At 37.0% G+C, this 18,251-nt stretch overlaps 1 protein-coding gene across 1 annotated transcript in view; it reads right to left on the bottom strand.

Annotated features, from left to right (window-relative positions):
• FAP (fibroblast activation protein alpha) overlaps positions 1–18,251 on the bottom strand; it is a 78,189-nt gene that overhangs the window by 796 nt on the left and 59,142 nt on the right. The window contains exons 18-25 of the mRNA XM_080669385.1: positions 17,547–17,645; positions 17,011–17,080; positions 16,079–16,273; positions 11,169–11,223; positions 3,157–3,256; positions 2,062–2,126; positions 1,519–1,591; positions 1,183–1,256 (exon numbers count right to left, since the gene is read on the bottom strand). Coding sequence (XP_080525511.1) covers positions 1,183–1,256; positions 1,519–1,591; positions 2,062–2,126; positions 3,157–3,256; positions 11,169–11,223; positions 16,079–16,273; positions 17,011–17,080; positions 17,547–17,645 — 731 coding nt within the window. The remainder of the gene's footprint in view (positions 1–1,182; positions 1,257–1,518; positions 1,592–2,061; positions 2,127–3,156; positions 3,257–11,168; positions 11,224–16,078; positions 16,274–17,010; positions 17,081–17,546; positions 17,646–18,251) is intronic.

Below are 18,251 nucleotides of genomic sequence, written 5' to 3'. Positions count from 1 at the left end.
TAATTCCTTTCTGTGGCAGAAAATCTACTACATGTATCAACATTAACATCCTTTATAGGAGTTAAAAACAGTATCATTTTAAAAACCAGAAGTATGATACCATAGATTTAAACTTTATTGTTGGAGAGATGTTTTCACTAAATAAAAGCGGCTAGTGGTCATGATGTAATACTATGAACTTATAAGTTGAATTTACCTTGGGAGGTGGCAATAAAAAACAAATACAACTAGCTCGGCCAGTGTTGCTCAGTGGTTGAGCATTGACCTATGAAGCAAGAGGTCATGGTTCGATTCCCGGTCAGGGCACATGCCCAGGTTTCGGGCTTGATCCCCAGTGTGGGGTGTGCAGCAGGCAGCTGATCAATGATTATCTCTCATCATTGATCTTTTTATCTATCCCTCTCTCTTTTTCTCTGAAATCAATAAAAATATATTTTTAAAAAAGACTGGGAAAATCTCACCTTTCGTACTTTATTGAAAAAACAGACACACAACAAATTTCCAAAAGGTGGGGGTTTCCTTTTCTGGATTCTGTTCAATATAAGCAAGTGATGAGTAATTTAGGCTTCCTAAGAGGGGGAAGGATAGGCATTAGGGATTGTCTCTCTGGTGTTGGTTTTTCATAATTTTCCTCTGTTTTCATTTTCCATTCCTCATGCAACCTGGATTTTACAATTAGCTCATTTGGTCATTCACTCGGTGAAAATGGGAGTCCCCTGGTGGGCCACACATATGCCAGGGGCTGAGGACACAAGGAAAAGATTCTCTAACTGAGTGGAGCGGCATGACTTCAGGGAGCCTCGGAGTCTCTGATAACTTCCTGCACTTGCTTCTTACAGAATAAACAGAATCTTCTAGCTGCTTTGGGACTCCCGAGTTTTGCAGGGACTCCTAGCACATAAGATCACAAAACTATTGGACGTGTGAGCTAGATAATCTGATCTTGTGACGCCTTTATTTTATACAGGACTCAACTGGGACTGCCAGAGGGGCCAGGACTTGCCTATTGTCCTTCAGGGAGTTAACGAAAGATCAAGATTCATTTGCTGATGTTATGCCTACTCTACCCTTCCGCCTGTTTGTCAGGTTTTGTAAAAAAAACAATTAAAAATTAAAAATAAGATTCCTCCTTTTAGCTTAGGGGTCTAAGGCCGTGAACATGAGTGAAAGGAAATTATGTACCATTGCCTGGAAATCCACTTGTGCATTAACCAGAGCTTTAGCAATCTGTGCTGAGTTTTGAAAGTGCACATTATCTGCAACAAAGAGAGAGAGTTAAAGTGCTGTTAAATACCAGAAAGCGCAGAGTGACAATGTACTGCCTGGAAATGAACACCGACAATTATCTAGTCATGCCGTTGACATTGTCAGCAGTGCGGAATCACACTCGTTTATGGAAATGCCCCTGACTCTTAGGTACTGACCCTGAGCACAGGCATAGGAGGATGCTTAATGTTTCTTAAACAAAGTGATGCTGGCTCAGTATTTTTATGTGTAAGAGTCTTGCTTAAACCTCACCATCTGCTGTTCCGTGGATGAGAAGATAGTCTACATTTCTGAAATATTCTGCTCTTGCCATCACAGTTGAATTCTGGAAAAGAGGAAAAATTAACATTTTAGTTGCTGCAAGTTCTAATAGAAAACCAGCTAAATCATTGTGCAATGGACTTAGCACCAATACTGAAATTATGTATTGCTTTGGTTGATAAATATTTAAGAGTCAGAGCAACACATTTTCTTCATCATTTGCATTACCTCCATCTGATTCTTGGTTTGAAAAACTGAAAGTTTATGTGTCATATGTTACATATGAGTGAGACCTTAGGCATAAATGATGCCTGCTCAAGCTGTGGAGGGGTTGGGGGTGGGAGGAAGGGTGGAAAAAAAAGAATAAAATCCGAAAGGAGTAAATTCCTTTCTAGTGAGGTGTTTTGCAGCAAACAAAAGATCATCATATTTGTTTGGGGACCCAGCAAAAGTGAAAACTCTGAGTGACAGCTTTAAAATTATTGTGCACATCTGAAATAAATTAATGACCTAAATATGACAAAAGATTCTTACTTTATAGTGCTCTAGATTATCATCCTTTGTTGGGAGACCCATGAATCGCTCCGTGTAGATAGATGCTATAAAATATATAAGAATATGTTGTTTGCACAGGGTATGTATCATTTCATTGACCCATGAGACCCCCTGGTTTGATAACTGCTCCTCAGTTCTCCCGTGTGCAGCTGCTCAGGGAGGTTCTTGCTGTCCTTTACTGCGATGCTCCACCCAAGGCTGTTGCTCTACAATTTCCCTCCGTAGGGCTAGCGTGGGAATGGAGAAGGAGATTAGAGAAACGGGAGCCTCTATCATTAGAAAGCGCTGATTCTCAGCTTTTTCACTTCTACCCAAAGTGTGTCAGTTGAGGGAGTGTTGAGCTAGAAATGACCCCATGGAATGACCTCATTTTATTTAAAAGAAATCACAAATGCAGCCATTTGTATTACTCTCCTTCGTGTCTTAAATAATCTGGGGTAGATATCTGTCCCCCAACACACATATATATTATTTTTTTTCTGAATAAGGATTCCCTACAAGTCACAACTGTCTCATTTCTACCCCAACACAAGGACTAGGGTCTGATGAGAGCTAATTTTTGTAAAATTATTAGAGTTAATTCCCAATAGCCACCTGCATTGATATGAATTATAAAAAAACAGGCAGCAGGGGAGGTGTACTTTTTGAACAGATAGTTATTGCTCTGATCTCTGGAGCAATGGAGCTGGAAGCTGAAGACTGGTGTAGAGATGAATTACTTGGCCTTCATCTGACTTGGTATAGGATGTGCTTAGAAGCCAGCTATGCTGCAACTGTCTGTCTGCAGAAACACAATTAGCTCTGATTTTAAAGGTTTGGTTCAGCAGGAGGAGCAATATTTATTGAGAGAAGAAGATATGTTGGGTTTTGGAAAAGTCCTCCCCACTCTAAAATGTCTTTAATTGTTACAACACGATTATAATGAATCATATAAATAATCTTGTTTATACATTGTATTTCCCCGGTGATGCTGGGGTGAATTTTAATTCATAATTTGTTTTCCTAGCAACCTCAAATATAGAGTAATTATGTGTTAAATGCTTTGGCAGCAACATTTATGAAATGTTTCCATACCATAATATTCCCAGCTGGAGACTGGAGCTACCGCTATCCCACATTTGAAAAGACCAGTTCCGGATGCAAGGGCCAGTGATGAAACATAACCACCGTAGGACTGTGGAGACATTGGTATGAGTTAGTCCCACATTTCCTTTCACAAATTCTCCTCTATATTTTTACAGCAACTTTACTCACAGTAAGTGCTGATGAGAGCTGGGGAACATGGATAGGGTAGGTTAAATGTCTACCTTACACCCTTGGCAGCAAGCCCCACCAGACATGACTAATTTCATCCCTAGTAAATGACAAATACTTGGCGTGTTGATCAGCACATGGTAGGAGCAGTTTAAAAGATGGATATAATTGTAATTTTTCTGCAAACATTTCTTTTTTTCCCCTCTCTCTTCTATATTTTTCCAACCAGGGCCTTGCTATAGCAAAAACAGGATTTGACTTAAAAGAAATGCACCAAAAAAGATTATTCCCAAAATGTAAATGCAAGCTACTTCCCATAGTTTGCAAAAGTCCTGTGAGGCAGAACTTGTATCTGTGTATTTACTTATTTTCATAACAGAAGAACAATGAAAAGACCTAAGTACCTTAAACCATTGTTTAAGGCATGGCCAGGGTCTGTGAATAATGTCATGTTACATATTCTGATTTAAGGATTTCTGGCAAGGCAGCTCAAAGAAGGGAAAGTCACTAGTGTTTTAAACATTTTTACACACCCTGTCACAAATATAATAGAAAAACAAAGAAGTACACATGGAAATACAAATTTCAGAGTCCAGAGCAGGTTAGCTTTCATCACTTTTCTTCCCTAAGAATCAATAGGTAATTCAGAAAAGGGACTCTAATAACAGAAGGAGCTGTCTGTCCATGTCACTTGGAAACATGAACCTTTTTCTAAAAAATGAAGAAAGAAGCAGAGCATCACAGTAAGGTCGCATCTCTCCCTGATCTGTATGCACAGCTGGGAGGGGTACTTCTCCTGGAAACATGGATTAAGCAGTGTTCTAGAACATGAAACACTCCCCACTCCCCCCACACACACACACACACGTGTGCATGCTAGATTAGGAAGTGAGTCTTGGTGCTATTCTTGCCCCAATGCTGGGACATCCCCACAAGACCTAAGAGGTCAGTGTAAGCCTCCAACTAAGGACGTACCTTGTTCTTAAAATATTAGTACCACAAATTTCTGGAAATCATTTTCCTCAGGTCAGGAGAGATCTTTTCCAGCTTTTGGTACAGAAAAGTCTGTCTTTAGAGAGAGTGAAAGAGTGAGAGTGAGAACTCTACAGAGCAAGACAGATGGCCAGATGGACAGACAGACAGACAAATGTGACAATGGCATCAGGTCAGTGCTAGGGGTCTAATCTGAATCCACAAAATACCTGAAATGGGGGAATAAGCTAAGCAATCTTGCTGAGTGCAATAGTTAAAGAAAGAACTCTCTACCTAGTTTACAGTTCTATGTTTCCAGCCGCTGGGAGTTTTACCGAGACTCTGACTCTGAAACACAGAATAAAAGAGGCAATTCTGATTCTACCATGGGCTCTTTTTATTCTTCATGGAGGAAAACTGAAACATGTTACAACAGGGGAAATATATTTTAAAAATAGAAGAAACACTTGGGCTGCAAAATCATTTTGGTAAGTGAAAATCACTATCAAGTTCAAGCTTTCACCTCTGATACCCAAATGATTTGTTTTGATGAGTAGGTTAGCAACAAGTATTGCTGAAACAGAAGATCTTCCCTTCCTTCTTAATTGCAAATGAGAGTAGAGTAAGCCTAAGTCCATTAGAAAAATCATTGTTGCTTATGGTTTTATTGGGAAAGTGTGTTCACTGCAAATAACAATACTGGGTCCTGCCTCTCCTCTTCTATGCTTCAGAACAGGAAATAGCATGGAGTGAGATTGGAAATTGAAAGCATTTGCATAGAGCAAAAGGTTTTTGAACACTGCTGTTCAAAATCTTAGAAATTCTTAATCTGTATCTACTAAGGGATTAGATAATAGTGCTGTATCTAAATAAAATGTCCATGTTTTCAGGATGAACACACACTGTCTCTAAGAATGTGCAAGAACAAAACTACTATTGTGGCAGCACAACAAAAAAAGGTATACTTTAAATTCTCAGGCAGCCTCGCTAAGCTTATTCCTCTGTACAAAGGAAGAGGGGAAAAAAAACACCAGAGTTAACTTTTTTTCTGCTCTCCCATGGGTGGGGCTCCAAGGCAGAGTGGGTGGCTGCCACAAGAAAAGAACCCACGGAGCAGATTGGCCATGAGAATTCTAGAAGTTTGTCCTTTGCACTTAGACGCCTTGCCATTTTGCTTAAATGAAGGATGTCTTTAAAACATTTTTAGAAGGGCACAGAATTTTTAGGGGTTTATGGAATATTCTTATGTGAACTATAATGCATATTGGAACATTTTACCTACAGGCAATAACAATGAGCTAATGTTTGTATGGTCAACGTATTGCAAAGGTCTTTGTGGTCCCACACAATGTCTCCCTTCTCCCACCTCCCACCTCCCACCTCCCACCTCCTCCTTGCTCACTGCCCATATTCATGTTCTTTGAACTCTCCAAACATGATTTAGCCCCAGGACTTTTGCAAATGATGCCACTCTCTGCCTAGAATACTCTTACCCCAGAAATCAGCATGGCTTACTTCCTTCTCATTTTGAGTCTTAACTTAAAAAAAGGGTGGTGGGGGGTGGGGCTCACCTGTCCTTCTAATCTAAAAACCAATCAACCCTGCACACCATACTTCTTTCTTGTGTTTTTTTTTTTCCTCCAGAGCATTTAACATCATTTTAATATCCTAAATATTTTACTTATTTATCTTGCTTATTGTCTTTCTCTCAACCATTCCCAACTCCAGAAAGGCAGAGATTGTTATCTGTCTTGTTAATGAACATATCCCCAGCACTGGGGATATGACCTAAAACACAGAATGGATATATTTGTTTAATATATGACTTTCCTATTAATTCATGTAACCCTCCCAGTGGTGAAGAAATTATTGCTGAATTTCCTGATGAGGAAACTGAGGCTCAGAGTCAACTTAGATCAGATATATATTCAGTAAGCAGCAGAGCTGGGATCAGCCCCAGGACTCCTGGTTCTACAACCCATGCCACTTCCTCTGCATCCCTACACTAGAGCAAATGCTTTAGGGAGCTTTAAGTTTAGAATCTAATATAGTCTCATTAGAGGTGCATTTGTCCTACTTTTACATCGTTGATCACACATAGCAATTCAAATTGCTTATAATTAGTCACTGGAAGAGAAAGGAACTAAGATTAAATCATGAACTAATGCTTATTCAACACCACCTGGCTAGGCCTATATTAACAAAGCAAATCCCATAAATGAGATTGTTATTCTAATAATTTAGGCAAAACCCCCACTGTTCTTCAATCATCAGAAAATAATTTCTCCAAGTGTTGTCCGCATAAACCAGGATTTTGCAACCTCAGTGCTGTTGACATTTGGGGCTGGATAGTTCTTTTTTGTGGAATCTGTCCTGTGCATTGTGGGATAGTTAACAGCATCCCTGGTGTCTCTTCACTAGATGCCAGTAGTACCAACCCAGTTGTAACAACCAAAAATCTCTCCAGACAGTGACAGATGTCATCTGAGGGACAAAACTGCCCAGTCAAAAACCTCTGTCACAACAGACACTTCCTAGGCACAGTGCTGAGGGCATAGTGGATAATAAGCAGCTAAAAACAGGACTGGACTTTGGTTTGTGTGAGCCAGAAAAAATGAAAGGGTAAGATAAAAATTCCTCCTCTCCTTCTTAATCTGGATAGTGGAAGGAATCAGGATTTGCAGCTTATTGACCAATTGACTTCAAAAAAATGTGTGGTTAGCTATAGTACATTTCTCAGACCGCCAGCATGCCTAAAACTCCATGGAATCAGAAACTTCCTTCCCAAATATGGAACACAATAATAACCAAATAACCCTCATGGTCATTCTCAGTGTCTTCCTCTTTTCCCTCTCCAATTTCCCATACCATAGAAGAGCACTCAGAGCTATGACCTCATCACACCCCCTACCTCGCTGCCTAAATTCAGGCCCTTGGTATTTGTTGCCAGTATTACTTGCTGCCTCACTCCTTAGCCCACTCCGTCCCTGCACCACAGACCATCCTTTACTTTGTAGCCAGAATCTTTCTGATACACCAATTCCACTCTCTACTGAGTTCCAGAGCACTTCTCAAAGAGGTATCCCTGGAATCAAATACTTTTTGGTAATACTGTATTACACAAAATTTAACAAGATTATTTTTTTTAAATATATTTTTATTGATTTCAGAGAGGAAAGGGGAGAGAGAGAGAGATAGAAACATCAATGATGAGAGAGAATCATTAATTGGCTATCTCCTGCACACCCCCTACTAGAGATTGAGCCTGCAACCCAGGCATGTGCCTCTGACTGGAATTGAACCCAGGACCCTTCAGTCCACAGGCCGAGGCTCTATCCACAGAGCCAAACCAGCTAGGGCTAACAGGATTCTTTATTACTCCTTTCCTAGAGCCTATAGGCTCTATTATTTGGAATGTATGATTTACCAAATTATTAGACCAGAGAACCTTTTCTTGAAAAGTTTCTTGTCACTAATAGAACACATTTGAGGAAACATTGACTTATAGGGTTAAATTCAGTATAAACAACAGCATCGATGTGTGACATGGCCAAGTATTGTGCTAAGCATTTGAAAAACAAAGCTAAAGAAAAGACAAAGTCCATTCCCTTGATGATCTTGCATTCTAATGGGAGAAACCAAGACATTGTAATTCCTATAAGAGCAGTATAAAGATCTATTGGAGCACAAATCACGTCATATGTGAGTTAGGTCTTAAAGAACAAGTCGGATTTATCCATTGTGGGTTGAGGAATTGATGGGGAATGGAAGAAGAGAGTGGACAGCTGTAGGGAACAGTACTAACAAAATCACTGGAACAAGGAAAAACAGACATAAATCAAACTATTCAACAGGTGCAGGGAAAAGTGAAAAGAAATGAGACTGGAAAATTAGGCTGCAACCAGTTTGTCAAGGACCTTGCATGCAAGGAAATATGTTTGGGCACTAGAGTGAGGTCAATGTAATAGGGTGAGCCCTATGAAATATATAAACAGAAAAGCAACTTGGTAAGAGTTATGCTTTGTAACAATAACCTCATTAGAAATATTGAAGCTTGTGAGTCCAAAGCAGTGAGGCTAGTTAAGAATAGCGAAACTGGTACCACACAACCAATTGGAATAGTTAAACTGGTACCACACAACCTATGAACCATAGACCAAAAGAATCAGCCTTACATGATATCCTGTTAGAAATGCAAACCCCAGGCTTCCACCTGGAGTACTGAATCATAATCTCAGGTAGTAAGGTCCTGGAAACTGGGTTTAACAAGTTCTCCAGGGATACACATGCAGCCCAAATTTGAGAAGCTCTGGCCCAAATAACATGAAGAACTATGGCAATGTCAGTGGGGATGATAAAAGATTTCAATGTTTGAAGGTAGAATTGACAGAATTTACTAACCAAGAATGTTTGGAGTAAGGGAGCAGAGAAAGTTGAAAACAGCTCTGAACTTAATGACTTGGATAACTAGGTGTGTGATGAGGTCCTGAATAAAGATGAGGACTTATTTTAAAGTAGACTACTACAAGTTTAGCTTGAGCAAGTTAAGCTTGAGGCCCCTGTAAGACATATTCAAGGGGTGATAAGCAGGCATTTGAAAGGTGGAGCTCAGAAGAGAGAAGCGGGTTAGTTGCAGGGATCTGGCACTCATCATTATCCTTGAAACCACATGGGTTTCCCCAAGGAAATTAAGAACAATGAGAACCAAACTCCGACCCAGAGAAAACACCAACAATTAAAGAATGAGTGGATTGTAATGACCATAGAGACTTAGGAAAATGAGAAGAGAAACATGTCACAGAGCCATGGGTAAAGCCCATTCTCCTTTATGTGGCCTAAAAGGACTTCAGGTATCTGGCTACCTATCTACTCAGATGCACCTACACCTTATTCATCATATACCTTATATTTCTAAAATTTCGGGCATTCCTAACTAACTAACTCAGGGTCCCCCCATAGGCCATACTCTTCGTTACCTTGGGACCTGGGCAATGTTGTCTTCACTCCGCCTGAAATATCCCTTAACTAACTTCCTTTCATCAAGCTCTAATGCTACCTAGTTTCTGAATCTCTCCTGAGCTCTCACAGCCAGAATTAACCACTCTTTTCCCTGGTGTTCGCCACACATCTTATCGCTCTCAACACTTGCAACGTTTCCTGAGCAATTCTTTTCTTACTCTCTGTGTTCTCTACTAGAGGTCCAGGGAGATAACTTACTCATCTTTTCATCCTCTAATGAACCTAATAGAGGATCTAGTTGAGATCCACTAACATTTTTGTACATGGAAGGAAGAATGAATGAGTCCATGATAAGATGGGTGGATTAATAAATATGAATTGGTCTTAAACTTAAAGAACTAATAAAACCAGTACAGTGTTAAGGTCTTTTTCCTTCAGGAACTCCCAGGTCTTCCTGCTGATTTTAGGGTCTGCTCAAGCGTTATATCCCTTAGCAATTCACTAATTTCTTCTCCCACCTCATAATCACTGCCATGTTGAAAAGTAAGCAATAAAGGGGGCCTAATACACAATTTCTTCCAGAAGCATTGCACAGATATGGTGAAAATCTCTTATTGAAGAATTTCAGACTGATATGGATATATTTTTGGGTGATGAGTGGGTTCCTAAAATCATCCCACATAGATGGTTCTCTACCAAATTAATATTTAGAATGTTCCAGAAATGAAGTTAAATGTTCCACTTTATGGTTATTTCAAAGCCTACAATAAAAGCATAGTAAAATTCTAAGAGAAATGTTAATGATTATATGTGAGTATTCAGCTTGAAATTTTAATCTTCCAAAGCTTTACTTTAGAAAACTTCATAAAAATGGATAGTAGGAAGGGTCTTATCTGAAATATTTCACTATAAAGTATTTTATTTATTTACACCCTTTGAATCCCATTCTGTTTAGATACTTAACATTTGATGGTTTTAAGAAGCACCAAATGGCCTGAAGTAACAACTTTCCACAAATTCACAACAGCTCTTCATCTGGTCACTGAGCTGAGATTTGCGCTGAATTCTGCAGATTCCCGTCAATATTGGGTTTCATTCCCTCCATCGTGTGCAGGCCGCTCTCACAGAAAACAGCCAAGAAAAACAACGCAAGCACAAATGGCTGCAAATTGACTTGCAAATGTACAAATTCAGACCAAAAAGTGAAACAGGAAATCTTTCTTGAAGAGTAATTATCATAATTTATAGTGGGCAAATTAAATCCTTTCCAATATTTCTCTAAACTTTTTAGTGGCTTCATTTCCCATAACTGATAACTTTTGCTACTTCCTTTTAAAGACCTGCACAGTTCCTTAAAGATGGGAAATTATTGTCAGGACCTATAACTAGCACAAATTAACATTAGGTTTGGTAAAAAATTTTGATTACCCCTCTGCCCCCAAATCAAACAAGATATGACCTGGATAAAAAAGATATTAGGGAATTTATATTCTGAATGTTTTTATAATTTCAAACTTTAGCTTAAATTTTCATAAAAATAAAATGATGGAATATAAAATAAAAGATATGTATTAACCTGAATATAACAAAGGGAATTCAACTTCAGATAAATATGATTCAGTCCAGTAAAATATAATCTAATACCAAAAAATTAAGTAGAAATGTGTTAATCATGAGTTAATTTGCTATACAGGGAAGAAATGAAATGATTGGGCGGGGGGAAGCAACAAACAATTATAGCCATCACTTTGAAGCCCAGATTATTAAAATTGACTGTTTTCATTGACAGATTAAATTATGTTGCAACATTAACATTTCATGAGAAATCTTATAAGCGAACAACTTAGAAAATGATGATTGCTGAACTGAATAACAAGCATAAAACATATAAAACAACTCACCCAGCCCCATATGGCTATTCTTTTTTCATCAATGAAACCCATTTCTATGAATTTTCTAAAGTAAAAGAAACAAATTTTTAGAATTTTAAGTGTGTACACATGACATTTACTTCATTACACAAGCATATTTAATTCAAAAACTTAATAGAAGCGCTACATTTTCTTTGTTTAAACACATGCATAATCAGGCTGCATTTACAGATAATTAAAAGAATATTATCATGTTTTCTGCAAAAGATAAAAGGATCCTCTAGACTCCAATGCACATCTATTGAGTAGTGCTTTTCAGGGCTGGAAGGCCTCAGATCCTAATTGTGTGGGTGAGTTAATGCAACTCAGAGAGGTCAAGAGACAGGCTCACAGTAACACAAGGGGTAGTAGCACATTGACTAGGACCGTATTTCCAAATCCCCAGCTTTTGAAAATAATATTTTTGTTGTTGCTTTTTAAGATTTTATTTATTTTATCATGCCTTGTTTGCTTGGATGCTAATTATAATCACCAGCCATTTTTGGTCACATCCATCCAATAGTCATCCCTCTCCCATTTCATACTTCAGTACCCTCAATTTATCATGGTATGAACAATGATGTGTATCTTTTAGCACATGAACAGGAGTCAGTTGAGCTCCATCACAGAAAAGCCTCCATTTGAAAACTATTTTGAAAATAAATCTCTCCTTAGGAACAAGGGGCATGCTGAAGGGCAACCTTTAAAAGTCATGGGAAGCCCTCAGAAATGTATCTTTGCAAGGTTGGCACACGCGTGCGCGCGCGCACACACACACACACACACACACAATATTTTTTAGGCTAATTTATCCCATGCCCCCTTGAGGGCTGGTCTTCCAGAGCAATTGTGATTTATTTCGTGAATGGTGTGATAAAAACTCAGGAAACTCTCAGAGAACAGAAACAGAGGGAGAAAAAGGCAAACTGGACGAGCCATTGCAGAGGCCAGGATGCAATAATAACGGGAAGGAGAGGAGGAGACAGAGTGACAGATATGCCTCCAGAAAAATACAATTTTTTTGTTCCTTTCAGCTATGTTAGTGCTCTTTCTGGCTCTTCTCCTAAGGCAGGATGGAGTGATTTTCATTAGTTGAAACAATGAGTTTCTCTACAGTGACCATGTTGCTCCTAAGGCAGGATGGAGTGATTTTCATTAGTTGAAACAATGAGTTTCTCTACAGTGACCATGTTGCATTGATTCGACGTGTACATCTCCAGTGCGCAGAGGAGTTGGGTAAATGCCTGGGACAAACAGATGGGAAGAAGCCCCATCAGTCACAGCTTACCCAACACCGACTTTGAGGGACACTGGGGAGTGTACAGGGAAGCAATGCAGTAGCAAATGGAAAGTTGCTACCTGTGTGGATGCCGATTATGGTAAAGCAGAGAAAATGTGTAGCCAACTGTGGCATTTTGGCAATTCTTCCTCCAACTTCAAAAATCCAATGAAAGAAGAAAAGGTTCACTTCCTTTGTTAAAAAAGTAAGCTTGCCACTACTGCTTGAAGACAGTTCTGAGCTATAAAACCAATCGTGATTTTTATGATCTCCCAGAAGCTAGCAATCATATAACCTTGCATCTGGGGTAAAAGCAAATAGCAGGTGATACATAAGAACAGGAAATTTTTAACAGCTCCCTTCCTAGGTTTATTCTGACACGATGACGCTTACAGGAAATGATAGCGCAATAGTTAACATGGAAATGAAACATTTAACACTTAATGTGGCAGGACTAGGTTAAGGTTACCTAGATAATATGAGCAGTTTGGGACCAACAAGGCTCTATAAAACATACCTCCAATTTCTAAAGAGCTTTCAGAAGGGTTATCAGAAGTACTGTTGATAATGTGGTTAAATCAACAAAATGTTAGTAACAAATGAAAAAGCATGTTTTTCTAATTTGGGATGCTGGACTGAACTTTACAACTTTTCTCTCATAAAAAATGCCCTACCAAAGGTCAACTTGGAATTCTAGTGATCAATTATTATTCTATTTTAGAAATGTTCTTATTGATACCAAGTATAATAGTATGAGATATTTTTTTATCACATAATTCTTCCTTGTTATTAACCTCAAGTTATATAAAATTTCCAAATTGTGGGAATGTAAAAAATGCCAAATATATCCCAAATGAGCAGAGTTGACTCTATATCTACCAGAATGTTTGGCTTTCACATATGTAACATTTGCAGAGAAGCCCGAAGAAAGCAGGTTCTAGTTTTACTTATTCTTTGACCTCACAAGCATCTCCTTTGAAAGATTTCCTTTGTATAGTCAAAAGTTGTGAGGTTATGCATTTTCTTTTTAAACTTTTTTTTCTGCTTTTCTTTGTTTGAATCTCTTTTTTGACCCTGACTAGAATTTACTGTTGTTTCCAAGCATATACATATGATTTTCTTTCAGTATGTAAAAATTTAGCCAGATTGAATTTTATTAGAGATTCATGGGGTCAAATTTCATTCTTTTGGGGGGAGGTAATTTGAGGGCTACCACAGAGGGATTGTAATCCCAATTCTCTAGGTCAGACATTCAGTGTCAGATTCCTAAAACACTTCTTGGGGAAACCTGTGGTTGAGTTATTCCCAGGATTATCATTATAAATCTATCCTTTTTAGCTTTTGTTTTCTCAAAGCATTGGGTTTCAAGGCTTCCCTTTCACTTATGCAGAATAATAGTTTCAAGCAAAGCCAAGGCCAGCTCCAACTGGCATCTTCACTGTTGCATATGTCCTTGGTGTGGACTACATAGCTATCTCTTGTTCACTAGGGTGTTTACTGAAAGTTTTACTGAACAGCAATGCTGTCCCTTTAGAGTGTAGGTGGTTTAACCACTTTACAAAGATTGTAAGTACATTGAAAATAGATTGTAAACTGCACAATTTTATACAGAGTGTATTTCAATGGCATGCATTAATATTTGATCTTGTTGAATGGCTGAGTAAATGTATGATCTCTAGCAGGAGACCTTCTTTAGGTTCCATTTTAAATATAGTTCACTGGACATAAAGGTAGCCAATTACTGCCACTGGTCCACCTGCAATTCTAAATGCCAAAGACATTTATTTATGTTATTGTGAAAATCAGTAGACTTTTTGGCTTCTTGTGCTATATGTTGAACATCAAAAATAACAATGTTTTTTAAGGTTTATACATGGGCTTCAGGTTTAAATTCCCATTCCATCCAAGGAACACATTAAGACGCTATCTGTGTTGTTTCTTGAGGTATTCTTAAATTTGAATGCTACATTTTTGGTGGCAAATAAATGCACAAAAATATAATATCAAATTTTGTTGTTATTGGTAGGTTGTGGTGATAAAATGATGATCATGGGATTGTTTTTTAACCAGTGCCAAAACAAACCACTTTTTAGCTCCTTGAATTTTGGAAAATATCTCATTGATTACAAGTGAGGCGTAATTTACATCTCTATCTTTTGATGTGGTCCCAGGATTACCTGTCCTTGGTGTTTATTGCATGGTTTAAATACAAATAGACTTGAACTGCAGTGTGAAAAGAATTAGGACTATAATGCTGACAATTGTGTTAATATTCCTGGTAAGGTACACCATAGTCTTTATATGAGAAACTTATCTCCCTGTGGAGTTTTCTTTGAACTGTCTCTCCATCAGGCTGAAAACTCTCCCAAGGTTAACAGCAGAAAGGTAAAAAATCTGGATTCATAAGAAAGATGGAACTTCCTACAACGTAGGCATGAATGATGCTCTACAGATTGTGAAGTATTATTTGATAATCTACTTACTGATTTGTAAGATTTTACTCAGAGTCTGTTTTTAATCAAATTTTGTATGTGTATTACTGTTCACAGAATGGAAGAAAAATTGGAAAACATATGGGTTATGATTACTTTTCTATTTTAAAAAATAATTACTTTTGAGTCTAAACTTTTCTGCTTTGATTACAGACAAAATACAGAAAAGTGTTGTCTGGGCCTGGCTCCTAGATGTAAAATACAATCTGTGTTGTATATGCTGAATGAAATCAATGACTATTAATAACATTAAGATGATCAAAGAAATGTACTAATGAATTTTCTAAATTGCTATTTGGTGTGACACAGTGTGACTAAAAGTGCCATCAGCCTGTGTTCACTTTTACATTTATAAACTACTATTGTCTACCTTCATCTACTCACACCAATAGTAACAGAAACCCAACAACTACAGAGAAATATCCAGAAAAACCCTGAACAGTGTTTTCAAACAAGCAACAATATTTATGACTATAATTTGTGGGTGTTTTTTTTTAAGGAAAAGATGATTGATCCATAAATTGTGGTTGAGAATGTAGTTGGGAAGAAGGACTCAGGTAACAACCTGTCTTTTCTCTAAACGTTTTCATAATATAATTTCTGTAATTTAAATGAACTTTTTGTCAAATGAAAATAAGGAAACACTTTTATGCTAACACAGTCATGCTTCACAGGTTTATTATAAATAAATGTTTAACAGCTATAGGTATAGAGTGCTGATGAAATCTTGACAATTCCTGAATTTGTGAGTTAGAATCCACAGTACTTGGCAAATTCAGCTGTTCGGTTTCACACAGACCACCGCTAGAGTTATACACATTTTTCTGCTATTGTGAGCCATGTTAATAAATGAAAGGATATTAGAATAACAAACATCGAAAGAGAGTATTTGTCACTATCACTATAAATCAGTTTTCTACACATTTATCAGCTCTCTTCCATGAATAATATTTTTTTAATCTTGGACAAAAATATACCTTTAATATTAATGATAGCTTTAGGTGAAGTTGAAAAAAATGGACATTATTAAAATAGACAAAAAAGAATTAAGTCATTAAGGATGAGAAACCTAATAGTAATTGCATGACTTTTGTTGCACATCAATTTCTGTCTGAATGACAGGTGCTCACCTGACAGCTGTGATCTGGTCCTCAACTTCATAAACACCCAGCTTTCGATACACTGCATGCAGGTGTTTGTCACCTTGGAAAGCTGTTCCTCTACCATCCACCAAGGCAATGACTATTCCTTCCTTACTTGCAAGATAAGATATCCAACTAATAGCAAACACAGACCTTACACTCTGACTGCAGGGACCACCATACCTAAAGAAAAGAAAAAATAGAATCTGATTCCTTTGTAAAACTCAACTTCCCATCATGGCCAAGAATTACATTTAGTATTTCCCAGTACATTTGTATGATAAAATTTCAATAACAGTGGCATTAGAACTGGCTCAAAATCAAGAGAGGACCAGGATTTTCCCAGAGGTTTGATAGAAGGAAGTTGTTTTGGGACACAGCCTCTCCTATTCCCCAAAACGGATACATCTAGGGTTGGCATTTCAAGGAATATGTGTGGGTTTTTCGTCATTTCTGCCACCTGCCACTTGCTAAAAGCAGACATAAGATATACTAAAAAAAAAATGCATGGTGTTTTAAGCAAATTGTGTGTAGGTCAGCACTGATTTTGGGTGTTATTCCACTAAATGTATTCCATTCCCTTATTTCATTTCTAACTCAATTACATAAGATGCTAAGATGATTTACAATATTTTTTTTTGGCTGCAATTTATCTTAAAGGTATTCTGACACATTCGGCAATTTGCCATACAAAGGAAATTCAACACAGCAAATGCAAGCAAGTCCATCTAAAATCTCAAAACTTCCTCAATCTATTTAAATAGCCATATTTTATTTTCTCTTATTAGTGGAGGAATATATAAAAACAGCATAAATAGGAAATCTTACTAAAGAGAATGGTTCATTCTATCTCATAAATGTGTATTTAATCCAACATATTTTCAGTAAATAATTTTTACACCAAAGAAAATATTACATACACTTGAATTAGCAAGGGATACTTCTTTGATCTGTCAAATTGAGGAGGAAAGATCATCTTGTACCATAAAGCTTAAGGGGAAAAAAAAGAGAAAAATCTTTATTACACTATACTCACAGTATTATTTATTTCCTTTAATAACATATATAACATAAAATCAATTTGTCACTAGTAAACTGTTAAGAATCCAGAATATGGTTTAAATAGATTTTTACATATTTTTGTCTAATTTATGAATTACTAGAAATCTTGAGTTATTGGTTTATTAGAAGCACACATTCTATAATTAAAATTAGATAAGCTCTTTTAAAAAATCAGCCTTGAAATAGGACTAGAGAAAAGTATAAGATCAATTCTATTCACAAGCATATTAAAGATATTTTGTGAAACTGTAACTGTTGTTACAGCAAGATTGTTTTAATTAAGATCCAGTAATAATGTAAGATTTGGACTATAATATTTATGGTATCGTTTTTTAAAAGCAAGAAAAGTGCTCAACTTCATATCTGTAAATGAGAAGTTTTTAAAAGATCTTACTAATTTTGTCCACTTCAAGTTTCTTTATTTCCTCTTTAGGCAGCTGGATATTTTTCAAAGCATTTTCCAATTCCTTGTTTTCTTCCAGGATTTTAATTTCTTAAAAAAATAAAATGTCCATTTTTAATTAGTAGCATTCCATATGAAAATTCCTTTCTAAAGGTGCCTTTGTGTTTTATGTGGCCGAAACGGAAACAATATAAGGACTGCTTCAGGAGTTTCACATTGGCAAGCATGTTTTGAATCCAGCCTTTAAAACAGGTATGAGCTTAGGAAGGACGGCAACCATTATCTCCTAAATGGAATCTTACAGGATCAAAACACATTTTGAGCAGAATCACAGAAGCAAGAATGTTTATTAAGCCATATTTTCCCATCTCTAATTTTTCATTTTTAACATAACTATGACCTGAGTTGGTCACATTTATTTTATCACTCACTAAAAACAGGAGAAATAAAATCTATATTTCTGAAACCCCAAATTTAAAATAATTATTTAAGTGGTTATGAAAGCTGTTTTAAAATGTTAACATGTTGCTTCAAATACATTTCTGGTTTTTTAATATGTAGTTCTTCCTTAACCCTTTCCTGCTGTATACTTGATTGATATAGGGTATTTCTTTTTTGTATTGAATTACTGTGCATCCTATTTCTTCAAATTCTTTCTCTTATAGTAGTTATATATCTTACTAAAACATCAATATA

The sequence above is a fragment of the Plecotus auritus genome, assembly GCF_963455305.1.
Source record: "Plecotus auritus genome assembly, chromosome: 5".
NCBI lineage: Eukaryota > Metazoa > Chordata > Mammalia > Chiroptera > Vespertilionidae > Plecotus > Plecotus auritus.
This window is presented reverse-complemented; position numbering and strand designations above follow the sequence as displayed.